General features: G+C 44.6%; 1 protein-coding gene across 3 annotated transcripts in view; it reads left to right on the top strand.

Annotated features, from left to right (window-relative positions):
• The first annotated feature begins 1557 nt into the window (after positions 1 to 1557).
• EPG5 (ectopic P-granules autophagy protein 5 homolog) overlaps positions 1558 to 19372 on the top strand; it is a 66583-nt gene continuing 48768 nt past the window's right edge. For all 3 annotated transcript variants that reach the window (XM_042804479.1, XM_042804481.1, XM_042804480.1), the window contains exons 1-8: positions 1558 to 1638; positions 4947 to 5885; positions 7723 to 7966; positions 8820 to 8956; positions 9594 to 9701; positions 10754 to 10827; positions 18342 to 18450; positions 18962 to 19076. In XM_042804479.1, the coding sequence (XP_042660413.1) occupies positions 1585 to 1638; positions 4947 to 5885; positions 7723 to 7966; positions 8820 to 8956; positions 9594 to 9701; positions 10754 to 10827; positions 18342 to 18450; positions 18962 to 19076 (1780 nt within the window). In that variant the 5' untranslated portion in view covers positions 1558 to 1584. The remainder of the gene's footprint in view (positions 1639 to 4946; positions 5886 to 7722; positions 7967 to 8819; positions 8957 to 9593; positions 9702 to 10753; positions 10828 to 18341; positions 18451 to 18961; positions 19077 to 19372) is intronic.

A 19372-nucleotide genomic window follows, 5' to 3' on the forward strand; every position in this document is an offset into this window, starting at 1 on the left:
GGCAGCCTGGCCTCCCCTCACGGACTTACAGGACAGCCTGGCCTCCCCTCACGGACTCACAGGGCAGCCTGGCCTCCCCTCACGGACTTACAGGGCAGCCTGGCCTCCCCTCACGCACTTACAGGGCAGCCTGGCCTCCCCTCACGGACTTACAGGGCAGCCTGGCCTCCCCTCGTGTACTTACAGGACAGCCTGGCCTCCCCTCACGGACTTACAGGGCAGCTTGGCCTCCCCTCACGGACTTACAGGGCAGCCTGGCCTCCCCTCACGGACTTACAGGGCAGCCTGGCCTCCCCTCACGGACTTACAGGACAGCCTGCCCTCCCCTCACGGACTTACAGGGCAGCCTGCCCTCCCCTCACGGACTTACAGGACAGCCTGGCCTCCCCTCACGGACTTACAGGGCAGCCTGGCCTCCCCTCACGGACTTACAGGACAGCCTGGCCTCCCCTCACGGACTTACAGGGCAGCTTGGCCTCCCCTCACGGACTTACAGGGCAGCCTGGCCTCCCCTCACGGACTTACAGGGCAGCCTGGCCTCCCCTCACGGACTTACAGGGCAGCCTGGCCTCCCCTCGTGTACTTACAGGACAGCCTGGCCTCCCCTCACGGACTTACAGGGCAGCTTGGCCTCCCCTCACGGACTTACAGGGCAGCCTGGCCTCCCCTCACGGACTTACAGGGCAGCCTGGCCTCCCCTCACGGACTTACAGGGCAGCCTGGCCTCCCCTCACGGACTTACAGGGCAGCCTGGCCTCCCCTCACGGACTTACAGGGCAGCCTGGCCTCCCCTCGTGTACTTACAGGACAGCCTGGCCTCCCCTCACGGACTTACAGGGCAGCCTGGCCTCCCCTCACGGACTTACAGGGCAGCCTGGCCTCCCCTCACGGACTTACAGGGCAGCCTGGCCTCCCCTCACGGACTCACAGGGCAGCCTGGCCTCCCCTCACGGACTCACAGGGCAGCCTGGCCTCCCCTCACGGACTTACAGGGCAGCCTGGCCTCCCCTCACGGACTTACAGGGCAGCCTGGCCTCCCCTCACGGACTTACAGGGCAGCCTGGCCTCCCCTCGTGTACTTACAGGACAGCCTGGCCTCCCCTCACGGACTTACAGGGCAGCCTGGCCTCCCCTCACGGACTTACAGGGCAGCCTGGCCTCCCCTCACGGACTTACAGGGCAGCCTGGCCTCCCCTCACGGACTCACAGGGCAGCCTGGCCTCCCCTCACGGACTCACAGGGCAGCCTGGCCTCCCCTCACGTACTTACAGGGCAGCCTGGCCTCCCCTCACGGACTTACAGGGCAGCCTGGCCTCCCCTCACGGACTTACTGGGCAGCCTGGCCTCCCCTCACGGACTTACAGGGCAGCCTGGCCTGCCCCCAGGCCTCTATAGCGCAGCCGGGCCCTCTCGCACCTCCTCATGGGGGAGCCTGGCCCCTCCCGCAGACCCCTTCGCACTTGTTCTCTTCCGCCGTCGCTCCCACGCCCTCCGCGCCGCTGATTGGCCGGGATCGCCTGGAGCGAGTCGGGGGCGGGGCTGCCGCCATTTCCGGCAGCGCCCAGGGCCGAGCGGGGGGCGGCCATGGCCGAGGCTGTCCGGGCTCCGCACCGGCCCCGCGCCAGGGGCAGGCCGAAGGTCGGGACCGGGGGTCGGGACGGGGACAGGCGGCGGCGGGGGCCGCGCCTCAGGGTGTCTCGTTGCGGGTCCGTCGCTGCCGCCGCCCGCTTGTGGCGGTCGCAGCCGCGAGGTGGGCCTGGCGTGGCGGGGAGGTGGGGATTGCGCGCCGTGGGGCTTCAGTCAGGGGTTTTGGGTCCTGTGTGGCGTTTCTCCTTTTTTTAAGCGGTGTTGTTAAAGCAGCCGAAGGGGGTGACCGCTCTTGGCGGTGTTTATAGCCGTTTTTGCTCCTCCGCTTCTGCTGAAAGCGGTTATCTCCGGGGGGAGCGGGTGCGCGTCCTTTTCTAAAGCGATGGGAGGAGATTTAGAGTGACAGTTCCCCTGCTGTAAAAGGCTGTAAACGAGCTTTTTATTCTTACAGCGAATGGCCTTCTCGGGCAGCTCTGCACAGCGAGACGGCTGGAGTTGCCTTTGCGTTGAAGCCGTAGAGCAACTGAACTTCCTGGCGTTTACCTGGGTTTTAGTGTAGTAGGACTGTCATCCCACACCGTATCTCCTGTGTATAGGTTTGGCTTTGAAATGCTGAAAACAGGAGACCATGTATAGCAGGCAACAGTGCTTCTTCTTCATTAATTGGTGTTACAGTTGCTAAGTATCAGTCTTCCCAGGTTTTAATCCTGTTGTGTGTTCCTGGTTAGTGATGTTAGTACCAACAGCTTTCTGAATGCTTTATTTTCCTTGCAGCTGTGCTACGCAGAATTTCAGTGGTTTGTGGAAATGACCTGAACTGAAATATCTTGCCCCAGAGTTGTGTCAAAATGGAAATGTTTCCCGTAATTGCTTAACCTTTACATATTGTAAACTGTACCACATAGAGTAAAGGCATTGAAGTCATGGCTGTCAAAGCCCTCTGAAAAATAAATTAATGAACTAATTGATTACTCTTCTGTAAAATAAGCGTTAGATCTACAGCTGTGATTGCTCAACTGGAGCCAAGTAAAGATTAGAGGGACGAGCAATCCCAGAGGAGTAAGCGTGTCATTGTTTTTGTTTTGATTCAGACCCACAGTATGTGCAAGGCAGTCAGATCTTAAGACTGCTGCTTAAGAGAATCAGTTCCCTGCAGGAAGGTGGTGATTCATAAATGACGCTGGTAGTTCATTAATGACGTGTGTATGGTGACTCCAGTGCCTGCTGTCTTTGGCTGTCCCTTCCAGGTGTAATTCACGGTGAAAGAATTCACAGGCAATGTCACATTGACATTCAGGATCCTTCAGTGTTGCACATGATCCATTCCTGATATTTTTGTTCTATTATTATACTCAGCTCTGTTAATAGGCAGGGGTGTTTGAGGATGAAGTTTGGGGCCCCATCACATTAAGGACTTTATCATTCCCATCCCTCAGAAACAGCCGAAATTTTTGTGAGCTGGGAGAAAGGCTGGGTCAGCTGTGGAGCTGCCAAGTAGTGGAATGGAGCCCAGGGCTTTCTGAAAACAGTCCCAAAGTTAACCTTGTCCAACACCAGTAATACCAGACTGATTCAAACACAGTGAAGTGGCAAAACCAGTGAACCTGGAACTGGTGAAGATGAGGTTGTATGTTTGTGTGCATCTTAGTGGGTCGCACTCAGGTACTCTAGAGATTTTTCCTGAAAAATATTAGATGTCCTTAGAGACTGAGATGTCGTTCAGTGATGTGCTAGGAGAGGAGAATGGCTAGGCACAGGTCAAGGCTAATGAGCAGGCATCGCCTGTGACTTCAAGGCTAAACCCTCAGAAGAGAGAACATCAGGTTTTACTTTCATGTTAATTCAGAACCTGATTTCTTTCATCCTTTATCAGATGAAATCCCTGTTAATCATTATGGCATTTTTTGCCTTGGAAAGTGAAAACTGAAAGGCACTTCATACATTTTAAAAGAAACCATTTTATCAAACAGTAGCATTTGGGAGGAATATAGGATGCTACTGAAAGATAAAGGGAGTTTATTCTGTGTAAGGACTGCAGGAGGGAACTTTGAGGTTGTAGAGGAGAAAGGACCAGCGTGTGTTTGTAAAGTATGCGGATCAGTACAGTGTTAAAAATACGATCTAGTGATACCATATCCTGTGGAAATTACTGACTTTGAGTTACTTGTCAGGAGATGTTTATTTTAAGTCCTAGTTTAAAGAATTGTGCTGATCTATTTTTAACCTCTCACCTGTAGCTTCAGCTAGCCTTGGAGTGCATCAGAAATGTTTTGTGAACAGAAGTGTTTACAGGTTTCTAATATACTGGAAAACAGTCTGAAAGCAAAGGCAGTGTGCTGACATTTTATAAAGAAGCTGTGAGCATATGTTTAGAGTAAAAATAGGCTTGAGATTGAGGTTACCTAGGGCCTTGATTTGAGTTGTTTTCATGTATGCCTTCTCATAAGGCAAAGTCGTGTCAGGTGTTTAGTGAAAGTATATGTGATGCTGTCAGCAAGTTCCCAAAACTATCATCTTTTCCCCAATCATGGAGGAGTATTGAAAGCTGATTTCAGCTGTGTTCTTTGCTATATTTGGGTCATTAAAACTGGAGCTCTGTAACCAAATTCTTCTCTGTTTCACTCCTAATATACTTACCAGTTTACACAATTTACAAATTTGTTGATTTCCTGTGCAACATTATTTCCCATGCTGTGCTTTGGGAAGGAGGACAATCTTCACTTTAGACTAAGTCCATGGGAATATTTACCCTCAAATTGATCTTATTTTAAAAGTGGACAATTGATTTACAATTTTAATGTTACTGCAGAGTTTTTCTACATCCCTGGTGTGTAATAAATATTGAAATAAATATTTCAGTAATCATACAGATGTGATGGTTTTAGAATGTAATTGGGGGGTACATTCCAGACTTCCTTTGTTTTGAAATTACTTTTTTGAAAATATTTTTCCATTAACTAAATTATTTAATTAGAAGTTAAAATTAATCACAAAATAACTATTTTTGTAAGATTATGAAATCTAGTGACTCTTTTTAGAGGTCGGGGTCCTGTTTTGATATTTTCATATGTTAATGAAACATTCTGTCCTGATATTTATAGCTTTTTACAGAGAAATGTTGAAGCACTATTGAATAGCTGCCCTTTGAAGACTGTCTATCAGTGTCTACTTGGTCAGTTCAAGAACAAGGGTCTGTTTGGTACATTTGTTTTTACCTATAGTATTATGAAAATTTATGTGTTAAGAGGGGTTTTTGGAGTTGTAATGTTGACAAATGCTAGTTTTGGTTATGGTGGGATTTGAGATGCAAGGGGGAGAGATTCACTTGATAGTGACACTGTTAATTTTGTTTTTTCTAGGAAAAAAAGAAGAAAAGTAATGAGGAGTGCCAGATACAAGAGTCTGATGATGTCTTCCTTCCTGCTGTAACTGAAGTGTCTTCTCAAGCCAGTAAAGTGCAAGTGGAACATCCTGGAGAATTTACAGAAATTCAACTCAGTGATGAAGTAGAGGATGGAAAAACCGTAAATGATGTGTGTGATATCCCCCAGAGTAATTTGTCTTCATCAAATGAAGGGTCTTCGGCAGTGACTCTAGAGCCTCCCACAGGTGCCAAAGAGTTCAAAGCTGATCATTCCCATGAGGAATATGGTGGGGATGTTGAGAAGAGTGGAAAAAGCAAGTTGGACAAACCTCACTGCCCTGTGGAGGCAGTTGCTAGCGGATCAGGAAACTCTGATTTATTGAGTCGTGCTTTTCATTCCATTGCTGCTGTCCCTCAGGCAGGAGTGGGTTTTGTACAGGACAAAGGGTCTGAAAACATACAAGATATTAAAAATGCTCTTGTCTGTTCTTCAGAGAAGCTTCCTCTTAGTATCTCACAGGTCTCTGAGAAATCCAAAACACGTATTCAGTGTTCGGGATTGAAGCCAGTTTATCCAGACTTGTCAACTGAATTGTCCTATGAGAGACCAACCATAATAGCAGTTAAACCACTGTCACATAATGAACGGCTGTATCCAGAGCTTCCAACTGAACCAGAACTGGTGCCATTTACCAGAGAACAGCTGAAAATTTTTGAGCCGTGTTCATGGCTGGAGAATGTTGACTCCTATGCGGAGGAATTTGAAAGTGTTGCTCATCAGGACAGGCATGAATTTTATGAACTGCTCCTGAACTACATGCGCTGCAGGAAGCAGCTCTTGCTGGCTGAGACAGAGCTGCAGGCTATAATGACAGACTGCCAAAACGTTAAGGGAAGATTGTGGACTTTTAAGGAAGAACAGAAGACTGTACAGGTGCTGTTGCTGAAGCTACTTCTGAACCCAAACTATTTGGATGATTCCAGACATTAATTTTACTTGCTGTCAAGTTTATCTTATTTAAGCTGTTTTGTTTTAAGAGATGATTGCCCTTTCTTTCTGTCTCATCACTGACCCCCAGTACTTCAGAGTATCATCCTGTTGAGATTTAAGATAGGTTGTTGTTTGATTTTTTTTTTTTTTTTTTTTTTTTTTTTTTTCCTTTTAAACTCTGACAAATGTAGGGTAGTGGGATCTCTGTTAGCTATGTCTTTTGGAGTCACTCGTGTGTCACCAGTCAGAATGAGCCTGTGTACAGGCAGTTCTGTCTGTAGTGTTGGATGAAATTTGTGCTGCTGTACTTGAGGTAGATGCAGGGGGCGTGTGGTGGAGGATGACTTCAGAATGACTGTAGTGTTGATATCCCATCTGGCCTGCTGCCTGTAGTGACAGTTTTCATTGACGTCATTCCTAACTGTCCTGCTGTCAGACGTGGCAGCTGCAGAGGAGCTCTAGTCACGCTTGTGGGTGACCCTGTTGCTCAAAACAGGGGGAGTGTGAAGTCCATCCACTTTCAGTAACTGTTGCTCTCTTAGTGTAGCTGTGGTTTTAGCTATTTTCAGAGTGGCCATGGCACTCTGTAGCATTTCTGTCTCCAAACTGGAACGGTTTGGGGAGCTCTTCGGTGCATGCATCAGAAAAATTTTTACCACAAACTCATTTTGTGTAACTTGTTTTTGGAGCTGGATGTTGCAGGGGGAGTAATTAAATTGTTCTGGCACTTTGAAGCTGTTTATAATCAACACATCATCGAAATTATCCAAGGGTACTAAGTGCCTGTGTATGTGGTGGATTTTACCGTTGTTTCTGTGAGTGCAGTGCCTCTCCTGTGCAGTTCCTCAGAGTTGAGACATTTAGAAACATCCACTGAACAGATATAAATCTTTTCCTTTTTAGTAGGGAATAACACTGCATCTCACTAGACTCTCAGTTTCGTGTTGATTGCTTTCTACAATAGAAGCAATTTTGGCTTCAGTCTTACATCCCCACTAGGCATCGTACAGTTGGCTAAGCTTGTTGCTTGCTTTCTTCCATCCCAATTCGCTATCTATTTATTGTATGTCCAGAGTAATTGTAATCTTTGTGCCAATTTAAAATTCTTGTTCTACTAACTTAGGAAACACAGGGATACTTTCAAGCTAAGCTTCCAAAGTGCTGACTCTGAAGCATGTTTTCTGGTTACATAAAAGAATAACAGGAATGTTATGCATTATGGTTTTCTTGCGCTGAAGAATTAGATAGGACAGAGGAAAGCTGGCCTCAGCTTTTAATTCCAGTTTGGGAAAAAGAGTGCAGTTAACTTCTGAAAATTTTAAACATATGAAGGCAAGTTGCTACAAATATTCAGTTCTGGGAATTTAGAAGAATATTTGTTTCAGTACATATTTTAGCTTTAAAATAGCAGATCCAAATATTAATGGAACTCTGTAAACTGCGAAGCAGGTGCGCTCACTGGGAGTAGAGACAGTTGGTTTCGTTCACATTTCTCAGTGATACAGACAAGTTGCTTGAGGTCTTTATAAATCTGATTTACTGGGGATTTATAGAGTAATTTTTTTCAGAAGTCAGTGGTAGGACTCTTCCATAAACAGCAGCTCTAAAAAGTATGTAGGATGTTCCCAAATGTCTGTCTTTTCTACTTGTGAAGTGTCCCCTTTTATGAAAACTTTGAAATCTGTTGAGGAGAGGGTTATGTCAAGGTTAATTTATGTAAGCGTGCTTGACCCAACAAAATGACAAAACAGCTTATGTAAAATAATTGCTTTCTTTTCAGGGTGTCTGTGCAGATCAGTGTAAAGTGACAGGTCACCATCGCTACCAGACAGTGGAGCTGAATGAAAGTGTGCTGGTGGAGCTGAAGAAGCTGTTTGAAGCCAAAGCAGAACACGTGCATCAGACACTGGCGCTGCACTCGTACACTTCGGTGTTGTCTCGGTTGCAGGTGGAGTCATATGTGTACAGGTTGCTCAGCAGCTCGTCCCTGCTGAGATCAGTGGCTCTTCAGCAGCAAGAACAAGGTGTGTTGCTGGTCTGGACTACTGCCATGCTGTGCAGGGTGCCTAGCACCTTGTTCACCTAGAGTTTTAGAGTCTTGTGGTGGAATTTGTATATACTGGAGTGTTTCTCCTCTGATACTAAAATCTGCTGATATATAAGGATCAATGGAACTTTCTTCTCACAGGAAAAACTCCAATTCTCTTACCTTATTCACTTGGGGAGTAGAAGATGAATGCAGGAGTGCTGTATTCTGTCTAAGCTGTATACTGCCACTGATTACTGTAGAGGGACACTGTGTGGGATGGCATACCCAGACTCCAATCTTTTGTTATCAAAGGCAACTTATAATATAGGCCCTTTCCCAAATTGATCATGCACAATTCTAAAACCAGATGGATGTTTTTCCTGCTTTACTTCTTGAAGACCATTTGAAATCTTGCAGCTCTAAAACTTATAAGTCTTTTTGGTTTTCATCCTAGGTGTATTACTTATTTGGGTTTGTGCCAGTATAATCTTTTAGCTAAAGTAGTCCTCCCCCTCCTGCCTTGGATATTTATCCTTCCTAGTCCTCCTCCCTTTGCCCCTCACCTCCCAGATAGTTTATATGCATAGTAAATAGTGTTTTTTACAAATATTATGTTGAGGGAAGGCCTTTTATTAGAATAACCATAGTATATTCTTGTAATTAGTGTCCAGTCCTTAATTATAAGATTAAATAAAGTACTCTTAAGTGTTCTCCTCTGTCAGATGTATCAAGCAACTTGATATCTATAGATACAGAGACCAAGTTTTCTCTATTGCCCCAAAACCACTACTTATGCTATTACTGAATGCTGCTCATTGAAGCTTCTTAATTCTGTTTTTAATTTACAGTTTCAAAGCAGTCAGAAAGTCTTTCATCAGACTTGGGCCACTTGAAGGAATGTATCAGCGTCCTTTTCAGTTTCACGCGCAGAGTTATTGAAGATCCTCAGTTTCAGAGTGACCTTCTCATGTGGCTGCAGAGACTGGTGAGGGAGGAAGAATGGGTATAGTTGTTTGACCTAACACATGGGTTAAGTTCTGGAGTTGTTTTTGAAAGTGTTACTGTTTCTCTCAGTCCCACATGCAATGATTTTCTGGGGGGTTTGTTCTTGAGGAACAGGATCTGTTAGTGAATCTTTAGAATGAATTCCCTTGACTGATAAGTTAATGGAGGTCAGCAGCATTAGCGAGGTCTGGCATCTGAGCAGCCAGCACTGCTCAAAGTGGGCTTGATACTCAATATTCATTATGCTTTTACTTATTTTGAAAGTAAAACTATTCAGGCTTATAGTTTTTGAGAAATATATATATATATAGTATATAGTGTGTATATATATATAAATACATAGTTTTTGAGAAATAGATTCCTGCTGATTTCTAAATAAATTAGTTTTTAATGCAATTTAATGTAGTTAATTTTTCTACACCAAAGAAAATGGTTTGTGGCTCATAATCCAAGCAAGCAGACTTTTAAATATGTTCTCCTGTAACTTGCTTTTAAAATTGAGGTTAGAAAGCATGGGAATAAAAATGAGAAAACCCCCCAGTATTACTCTAGTTAGCGAGACTGTAAAGGAATGAATGTTGAAATAGTTTACAAGACTGCAATATACTTTGCTTTAGGTATCAGTGTTGCAAAGAATTGGCTGTCCAGGTGACCATCTCTTCCTCTTCAACCACATCCTTCGATGTCCAGCTGGGATCAGTGAATGGGCTTGTCCATTCATTCAGGTGTGAATGTTTAAGTCTTTATTGCCAGGAAGTTGGAGTAGAAGTGGGGTGGGTAGGAAGGGAGAGTGTCTTGTGCTAGTCAATCCATTGTAAAGGACACCATATTTCCAGGTGTCTGGAGTCATTGTAACAGTGAGGGGTTTGTCAAGGAATGTTTTTACCCACGTTAGCCCAACCATGTGAAGGTTAACAGGGAAACACACTTCTCATTCTTGGCTAGAGAGATTCCATGGAAGGGAGTAAAGGAGTTGTGGTGCACCTCAGGTGGCCTCATGCAGCAGCAGGTTTCGGCGGTGCACTCCAAGAAATAGAATATTTAGACTTGAAGAAGCAACTGTATACGAGACAAGTGAGATTAGAGGCAGCTCTGTGATGTATAAGGGATGAGGAAGAACAGATTTTTATATCCTGGACATTGAAATGGGACTGGCTGTCCTGTAAAGCTTTAGTTAGGTAATTTCAGGGGAAAGAGTTCACTTTATATAGATCAGAGGGAGTGCAGATATCCAAAGACACCAGGGTCTTCTTGTAAAGAACATTTTTGCGGTAAGATGTTGGAAATCTAGTTGTAGGAAAAGAATTGCAATTACACTAAGAGGGGAAAGGCAAACAATGAAATAAAAGGATAGAATAGAATCATAAAATCATTTAGGTTGGAAAAGACCTTTAGGTCATTGAGTCCAAACATTAACCTAATGTTGTAGCATCCTAATTTCCCCTGTGCTCAACATACCAATTCCCCCTGGTGCCCAAAAGTACATCTGAAACAGAAAGAGAAGTTGTCTTTTTTTTGTGGAGCTTTTGATGTTGTATTTTTTTTTTATTTTTAACTCCTTTAATTTCTAGAAGTACTTCTTTTGGACAACTCCCAACATTTTGCCATAACAATACTTTCTCCAGGGTGTGGGTACTATCTTTTATGGATACTTCTTAGTTTGAACAAAAAGCTAGTGAAAAATGTGAAACTCAGAATTTTAACTTCTCTGATAAAACTGGTGTCCCCTTTGTTTTGCTTATTTAGATGTATTTAGATTTTTTGCATCTAATTTCAGATCAAAGTCTTGGATAACCCATCAGGTGTCTTTCATTTCATGCAATCTCTTGCCTTGCTTATGTCTCCTGTCAAGTAAGTATGAATATGATTTTATAAATTTGTTCTGATTGTTTAAGAGTAGAAAACTTGACACATGATCTACTTGTAAAACTCAAAGTTCACTGCAGACAAAGTCATAAAAGCAGGCACAAGTAAGAGATTCATGGTTTAATTCAAACTCTTTTTACTCATTCATCTTAAAATACAGCCTTGGCAGTACATTCTCCTACTGTGCACAGTAGGATGCAGCTTGCTTTCAGCTGTCATATAGCTTGTGAAGACTGGCATACCCACGTGTTTTGTTACTGTGACTTCTGAAATAGAGTTCTTGCCTTGCATGATGGCCTGTTCATTTTACTGTCTCTGCAACAGAAGCCCTTGAGTTAAGGGTTTGCTAAGTTAGTGTATACACTGGTTGGGCTTTTTAATTTTCATCCTTTTTTTTTTTTTATCTAGAAGGAATACATGGTCCTTGGCAAAGCTAGTTAATAAGATCAGACAGTAGTGAAAACTGTTAGTGCTTCAGATAAAATATATAGCTTGCCTGCCCTCTGCCCAAATTTTAACGTCAAAGAATGAAACTGATGACATTTAAGGTTGTCATTCTGGTCTTGATAGTCTGACTCTGAGTTAAGTGAAGGTCCTGATTATCGAATGCTATTATTTTAAAGGGTTTTGTTTTCACATTTCCTGTCTAGAGCTGCCTGGGGAAACAAGTGTATCCTGAGGGCGTGCGTATTGCCAGTGCATTTTGATGCTTGTGTTTTGAACAAGGGCTGACTTAAGGTGTCTGGAGTGATTGTCTCAACTGTAGATAGAAGAACGCAGAGATTCCACAGTGGCTGTACTTACTGGTAAAAGAGCTATGTCTGGTTTAGTTGCTGTGTGTCAGGAGCAAGTTTGAATTCTGAATTTGGTTTATGAAATTAGTATCTTAAAACTTTTGTTTAATTTGCAATACATCCATATCATCAGAGTTTAAGTTCAGGGAGATCAAGAGGGTGATACTATTCTGGAGTTTTGTGGCACAGTGTGCAGAGTACTGCTATTGCATTTAAAGTTAGAAGGAAGTTGGATGTTAAAATTGTAACTTCATATATAAACTTTCTGCACATTTGTTTTAACTTGGTGGTATCTCTGAACAACTATAGATTTGTATAGTATAGACTCTGGAAAATAGTATCCCAGACTTAAGGTAGTCTGATACATGGAACTGGAGCTGGCTTGCTTTGAGGCAACTCTTTCCTGAAAGGTCTTTAGTTTTGGTAGCTTAGCGTACGTAAGACCAGTGTTATTAATGTTGATGTGGTATCCAGCTAATGCACCTAAGAAAGTTGCATAGTGGAGCTGGCCTGCTGTCATCCTTTTGTTGACTCAGTGGTGATAGCCTTAAATGGTTGTTGCAGAATACCTATTCTGAGACATGATATTCTTCTTCTTTGTTGTTGTTGTTGTTTTTTTTTGTTTGTTTTTAAGGATTTTTCTTACACATAGGCAAGAATAGTGTTATCCCCTGCATATTTAAATGTGCTTGCTATACAGAGCTGATAGCCTTCTACATTGTTCAGAATACTTCTTGGAAGATCATTTACTGAATACAGCAGATTGGTGCAAGTCTTGGAGAATATCAAATTATCATAGAATCATTTAGAATCGTAAAGTCATTGAGGTTGGAAAAGACCTTTAAGATCATCTAGTCCAGTGGCCAAGTCCATCACTAAACCATGTCTCCAAGCACCATATCTGCATGTCTTTTAAGCACCTTCAGGGCTGGTGACTCCATCACTTCCCTGGGCAGCCTGTTCCAGTGCTTGACAAACCTTTTGACAGAGAAATATTTCCTAATATCCAATCTAAACCATTCAGCCACCATACATGCACCCCAAAGCTCAGCTTGATCATTTCATCTCTTCAGGTCTTTTTAAAATGAGGCAATAGGTACCCTCTCCCACCTGCCTCTGATCCTTAGGGAGAACACCTGAAGAAGAAGCCACATCTTGTGAGGTAACATAAATAACATCTTTGAGAGATCACTTTGTCTTTCCCTCTGGGAAAAAGGAGGTGGGTGTAAAGAAAGCCTGTGTGTTGCAGTCTAAAACCAACCAGATTTCTGCAGCTGTTTTGAAATCTGTACAGACAAACAGTGTTGGACTTGCTTGGTCAAATGTAGGTATCTCCACCTGGGTGATCCGCCCCAGCTGTCTGCTCTCAGTGGAGAGAAAAAAGTACTGCTAGAGGCTTGCATTAGAAGGTCTACAAGATAAAATAAATAGCTTCCTAAAATGTCTGTATCTATAATGCAACTGCAGCTGCCTATGCTGTTGATTTATAGAGTTTGGCAGTGGGGCTCACCTAACTTAACTCTTTAAACCCCAAAAGCTTGTAGGGGAATGGAAAAAATAAAGATTATAAATGGATTTTTTTTCTTCCTCTATCTAACTTCCCATGAATTTCCTTTTGAGACAAAGCATCAAATCCAACAGGCATGTTCTTCATGACTGGGACCGTGTAATAGCCATGCTGTACGTAGAGAACTGGGCCATGTTCAGTGTGAGGTGCCAGTAGCAAGTCCAGGTCCAGCCTCTAATGTCCCCCTGGCTAGACACATCAGTGGGAACCTACACATCCTTCAACAGTGAAGAGGAACAGGGCACAGGGTGTGGAGGAGGCTTTTTGCACTTTCTCTATTGTCACAGTTCTCAGGGTTCAGCGGATGGTTCCTCGGGCAGCTGGAAAGCCCAAATTTTCCTGGAACATGGGATTACAGCCTAGACAGACGTAGGTGCATTAGACACTTTTAACTGCACATTTTCCTCCTCTTCATCCCCATTACATTTGTTCCAGGTTGGTTTGTACCAAGTCTTGTATTCAGAGGTTTGTTTTCTTCAGTTCTCAACACCAAAATTACATTAATTCAGGGTTATTCTGCAGTGCTCTTTGTATTTAAGCATTGCCAACCAGGTGAACCATAAAGTCAAAATACTTGGCCAGACCATCTCAATTGTAGCTTTGTAGCCACAGAACCTCTACTTAGGTCATATCATCTCATTAATAAACACACTATCTAATCCTGCTCCTTCTTTGTAACATCAAATCTGTGGGCTGTCCATAATATACAAAGACAAATTCAGGACAAAATTGTGCATCTCCTATGCCGAGGTCTTCACCATCTTCTACAAGCTGAACTGCAAGGTGAACTTCCTGGGAGAGTGTGTGGCCTGGGCAGGCCACCAACAGCTACAAACACATCAGTACAGATGTCTGACAACATGTAAGACTGAATTATTAAACTGCTCCTGAGTCCCCTTTTTTTTTAACGGGCAGTTCAAAATGTGAGGATCAAACTCTGGCACTATCCCGGCCTCACAGCTAAGGATTCCTGGGCATGGAGTTCATAGCACAACACCAGCCATGCAAGGAAAGAACAGCGTAAGAAAACAAGTTCCTCATCGGTCAAAAGTAAGAGGTGGTTTACCGCAGTGGACAATTAAACACAACAAACAAAACTGGGAATTCAAGGAGTAATACTGGCACCACCTCGCTTCCCACGTTCAACCCAACCGATTTTCAGAGGTAGCTCCATACCTTTCCTTCAGAAAGTCTTCAAACTCTTTGCAGTTCTTCCTGCTTTCATTCAGATGTTGAATGATGCTGTCGTAGCTAACTGTGCTCGTCAGATCTGTACTCTGAAAGCACAAGAACAGGAGTCACATCCTTGTCAGTGCAGTCCACAGCCACTGCCACCTTCGGCAGCATTTGCACAAGTGATGGCTCAGCTGGGAGCCGATGTGCAAGTGCCTCTTTATGAAATAAGCTCTTTTTGTTTTAGGGGTGGGAGAGGCTCCAGAATGAGAACAGTGGTGGCAATTTGGGAGAAGGCACTTCCATGACTTTCAGAAAACAGAAGAGCTCGGTCCTACCACATCCTATTGCTCCCCTCTGGCCTCAGCACAGCTGGCCCCACAGTGTATGTCATCTCCTCCTGGGAGCTTAGCTGTCAGCTCTAACTTGATGAAATCAAACACTAAAAACCCTCCAAGTCCCTAGATATAGCCCATCTGTCTACCGCTCCTCCCCGTTTCTGCAGACATGGAGATGGATCTTGGTTAGCATTGACTTGCACTGTTCTGAGTATCACCCTCACATCTGGCTGTAGGAGCCTACATCTGGGCTGGAGGTGAATTTATCCGACCTTTCTACACAGGATCACCGAGCTATGGGCTTCTCTCACTGCCCTCAGTATGTATGGATGCACCCAATGACCGCTGCTGCAACAGCCTTCTCCTTGGCCTCGCAAAAAAGCAACACTGTCCCACATATCAGTTCAAAACACCACTGCAAATATAATTTCCCTAAGTACCAGGTCTTCCCCTCCCACTGCTGCGTGCCCTCCAACACATCACACAGGGCTAGCTTCTTCAACCCCCCCCAAACATCACAGCCATGGAAAGGTCCTGCCTACACCACCCATGGGGCCAAGTTCCATCTTCCAACCCAGAGCTCTCAGCCCCACAGTGCCACTCGCGCTTCACACAGACTTCTGAAGGCTCAATGCTTTCCTTCAAATTACTTCTCAAAAACATATATCGTACTGATGCTTATTAAAAAAAAAAAAAAAAAAAAAAAAAAAAGACACATGTGTCGATATAGGTAGGCTAGGATGAAGGTTGACTAAGTCTACTCCATTCTTTCCTCATACCCATGCCTGGAACCAGCTTAGGACAAAAACTGGATTTTTGCCTTACGACTGTTGAGGATTTACCCTTCTGGAGACCCAGGACAAAAGCAGGGCTTCTGAGTGCTATGATAATGCAAAGAGATGCTCTGACCATGAATTGTCCTTCTCTGGAAGAAGCCCAAAGCAGATGAGGGGAGCTGAGAAGAAGGTGCTACTGGTTGTCATCTGCGAAGAGGATCAGTTGGTATTGCATAGAACAGCATGTGTGGGAGCAAAAAGGTATAGGGAAAGAGGATGCAAAAAGGAAACAATGGTAGGACCGGATGTGAAACTCAGTGAAAGGAAGCAAAAGTGGCAAACTTTAAGAATCCTGAAGAGAAATAATGGCAGGACAGAGAAACTCGGTAAATTGTTGAAAATCAGGATGAGAGTTTGCAGAGAACTGGGACAAAAGTGTGGGCAGCAGAGGCGGGGGGATTTCTTAGGAGGTCACCCCTGATGCAAGAAATGAGGAAGAACAGGGCTAGTATTTGTGATGAATGAAGTATTGAATTATGTAGACTGCTCTAAGGAGTCATGGACTTGAACGTCAGTGGGCAGAAAGCAAGAAGTGAGGAGGGAGGTCTGGTGGAGTGGGACCTTCAGGAAATCCCCGGGTATCCCAGATGAGCTTTGCTCCGTCTGTGACATGCATGGGAAGAGAGAACTGTGGAGCAGGACCTAAGCAGAAGCCAGAACGGTTTCTGTTTCTTTAGAAAGCACAAACATCGCTCCAAAATGGGCTTATTACTGATAAACCCGCTACCAGTTCTTAGTTCACATCACGTCTTTGCTAATCAGGTCTGTGAAAAAGGAAACGCGCTTGCAATGAAGTCAGTCTTCAGTTGCAAAAGACAGGAACATCCTAACTTGACCTCTCATCCCCAGTCTTAAAGGACATAAGATGGATGAAGAGAACAACTTTTGGTTCCTGCAAGGCCTGGCAGGAGAGGGTGGTCAGAGGCACATCGCTGCGTGTCAGGAGGCACCCGAAGGCTCCTGCATCCCGCTCTGCTGCCTGGGACACCTGGGCTCGCTGCGCCAGCCAGAAGTGCCAGGGGAAAAATTGGGGGCATCCATCAAAAATGTGCACTAAGCTCTTTATTTTGTCACTCTTGCTCCCGCCGTAGAAGGATTTTATTCCAGCTCATAGCCATTTCCTAAGCGCCCAAGGCTGGACCAGGCCTCACAGCGCAAGGTGTACACGAGACATGGGAGGTCACAGAGACGGTGGAGGTCTCCAGAAGAGCTGCTTCCAGGCAGGAGGAGCTCCTGGTCCAGAAGATGCTGGGCAGAGTTGTATGCTGTGAAACCAGCCTTCTCAGCAAACCTCTGGGCAGATGTTGGCACAGAAAGGATAAAAAGGACCAACGTGACTGCCCGTGGGACGTCGCAAAGGCAGGGCTGGCAGGGAGCAATGAAAAAAGAAAGGCAACACAGCGAGCACAGAGCCATGGGCACAGAGGACAAGATTTAAAGACATAATCGACTAAGCCAAAGACGGGCGTGGAGGATGGGGAGTTGCACCAAGCCCTCCCTGACCAGAGGGATGCGGGAGGATGAGCATCTCTCCTCCTCCCCTGCAGCACGTGGCTGTCATGGTCCTCCCCACCGCGCAGAGCTCTGAGCCCATGTGCTATTTAGAGGACAGCCCGTGGAAACTACAAGGAGATGATTTCAAGGTGACAAAGCAGCAGCTGATGTTTCCTAGGCCTTCGGGGCTCTGCAGGATGTGCCCCCCCTTCCTGATCTGTTGCCCGGGTTTGCACCATCCTCCCAAGGGACTCCATGAAGAGAAGGAATTTGTGTGCTTGTTGTGATATTTTGGTGTTTGTTTGCACTTTTATCCAAAAGAGGAGCTAAAATGCTCTAGTGGGGATCTGAAGTAACATTATGACCTTGTGTGAGTCACAGCTAAGAGGCAAGCTGCTGAGCTTGATATTTCCATCTTCCAGCCCACTTTACATGGAAAACTCCTTCCAGATACACAGCCTACAAAGCCCATGACATGACAGAATCATAGAATCAGAATTTTTTAGCTTGGAAAAGACCTTTAAGATCATTGAGTCCAGCTATTAACCTAACAATGCCAAGCCCACCCCTAAACCAAGTCCCCAAGTGCCACATCTACACATCTTTTAAATACCTCCAGGGCTGGTGACTGCACCACTTCCCCGCAGAGCCTGTTCCAGTGCTTGACAACCCTTTTGGTGAAGAAATATTTCCTAATACCCAACCTAAACCTCCCCTGGCTCAACTTGAGGCCGTTTCCCCTTGTCCTATCCCCTGTCACCAGGGAGAAGAGACCGACCCCCCCTGGCTCCAGCCCCCTTTCAGGCAGTTGTAGAGAGCCATCAGGTCTCCCCTCAGCCGCCTCCTCTCCAGGCTGAACCCCCCCAGGTCCCTCAGCCGCTCGTGACAGAACTTGTGCTCCAGACCCCTCACCAGCTCCGTTGCCCTTCTCCGGACACGCTCCAGCACCTCAGTGTCTGTCTTGTGGCGAGGGGCCCAAAGCTGAACCCAGTATTGGAGCTGCGGCCTCCCCGGTGCCGAGTACAGGGGCACGATCCCTGCCCCAGGCCTGCTGGCCACACTACTGCTGACACAAGCCAGGATGCTTTTGGCCACTTGGGCACACTGCTGGCTCCTACTCAGCCAGGTGTTGACCAACACCCCCAAATCCTTTTCAACCAGGCAGCTTTCTGACATACGTATTAATTTCCTGTTCTTGTATCTGTTTTTTAAATATCTTCTGTTAACTAAAAGATGACTTAATTCAGAACTTTTAATTTTCTAATATTTGTGAACTCAATTTTTGACTTTAAATCAGAAATCGGGTGGACTTCATGTGCCATATGAAACCAAGTGAAAGGAAAAGTTCTTCTTCATCTGGGAAAGAATCTGGAAACTGGACCCTAGTAGATGAAGGAGGAGAGGAGGTACAGCAAATGATTTTTTTTTTTCTTTTTTTCTCTTTATGCTTTTGCTCAACCTTATTATGTTGATTTTTGTGAAATTTAGAAAGAAGAGCTTACTTTTTCAGTTGAAAAGCATCACTGGAAGCTTAGATCAATTTTACTCTCTTTTATCTCTGTGATATATCTGTAGATAGTGGAGCTTCCAGGAATAAGTTTTAACAGACAGAATTTAAATGTGTTGGGCTACTGCATGCAAAAGGAGCATGGAAGTTGACATAGGTTTGGATAGGTGCTTCACATCTGAGGCTGGGTTAGATTAATAGAGTGTTGCCTCTGGTTCTGGTTCCTAGCTGGTGAGAGCTTTTATGTAGAAACACACACAGAAGAGGAATTTAGGAACTTGTGTATATGTGGGAAGGAGAACTCATTTGTACTTTTTGTTTTCTTCCTAGAAGCAAACTGTGATTAGTACAGTATTGAAGCAATTGCATTTTATTGTAAAGCTACTAAAAATTACTGTATTTGTCTATAGGATGAGGATCCTGAAACAAGCTGGATTCTGCTTTTGGAAGATGACTTGATTGCCCTGTTGTCACAGTTTCCATTTCATGAACTTTTTCAGCAGTTCCTTGGGTTTAAATCTGGAGGTAAATCAGCTACTAAAGAGTTATTCTTCATTTTGTTTATGCTAATTTTATTAGTGACTAAAACTGCCAAGAATGCTACTGAGTTACAAGAGTGTCTGAGTGAAATAATGATGAACCTCTGCAAGAGCTCACAGACTAAATAGATGAGATGGAGGTGTATGCCATGTTTATGGCATAACTTTAAAACTTAGAGCAATACATGCAGGACATTAGAGACTTCTACCTTACTTTTGATCTGCTTGGTAGTTATACTCACAGATGTGCTTTCAGAATGAACCTTTCCCCTTTGCCTCTTA

The sequence above is a fragment of the Tyto alba genome, unplaced genomic scaffold (assembly GCF_018691265.1).
Source record: "Tyto alba isolate M040663 unplaced genomic scaffold, T.alba_DEE_v4.0 Super-Scaffold_42, whole genome shotgun sequence".
NCBI lineage: Eukaryota > Metazoa > Chordata > Aves > Strigiformes > Tytonidae > Tyto > Tyto alba.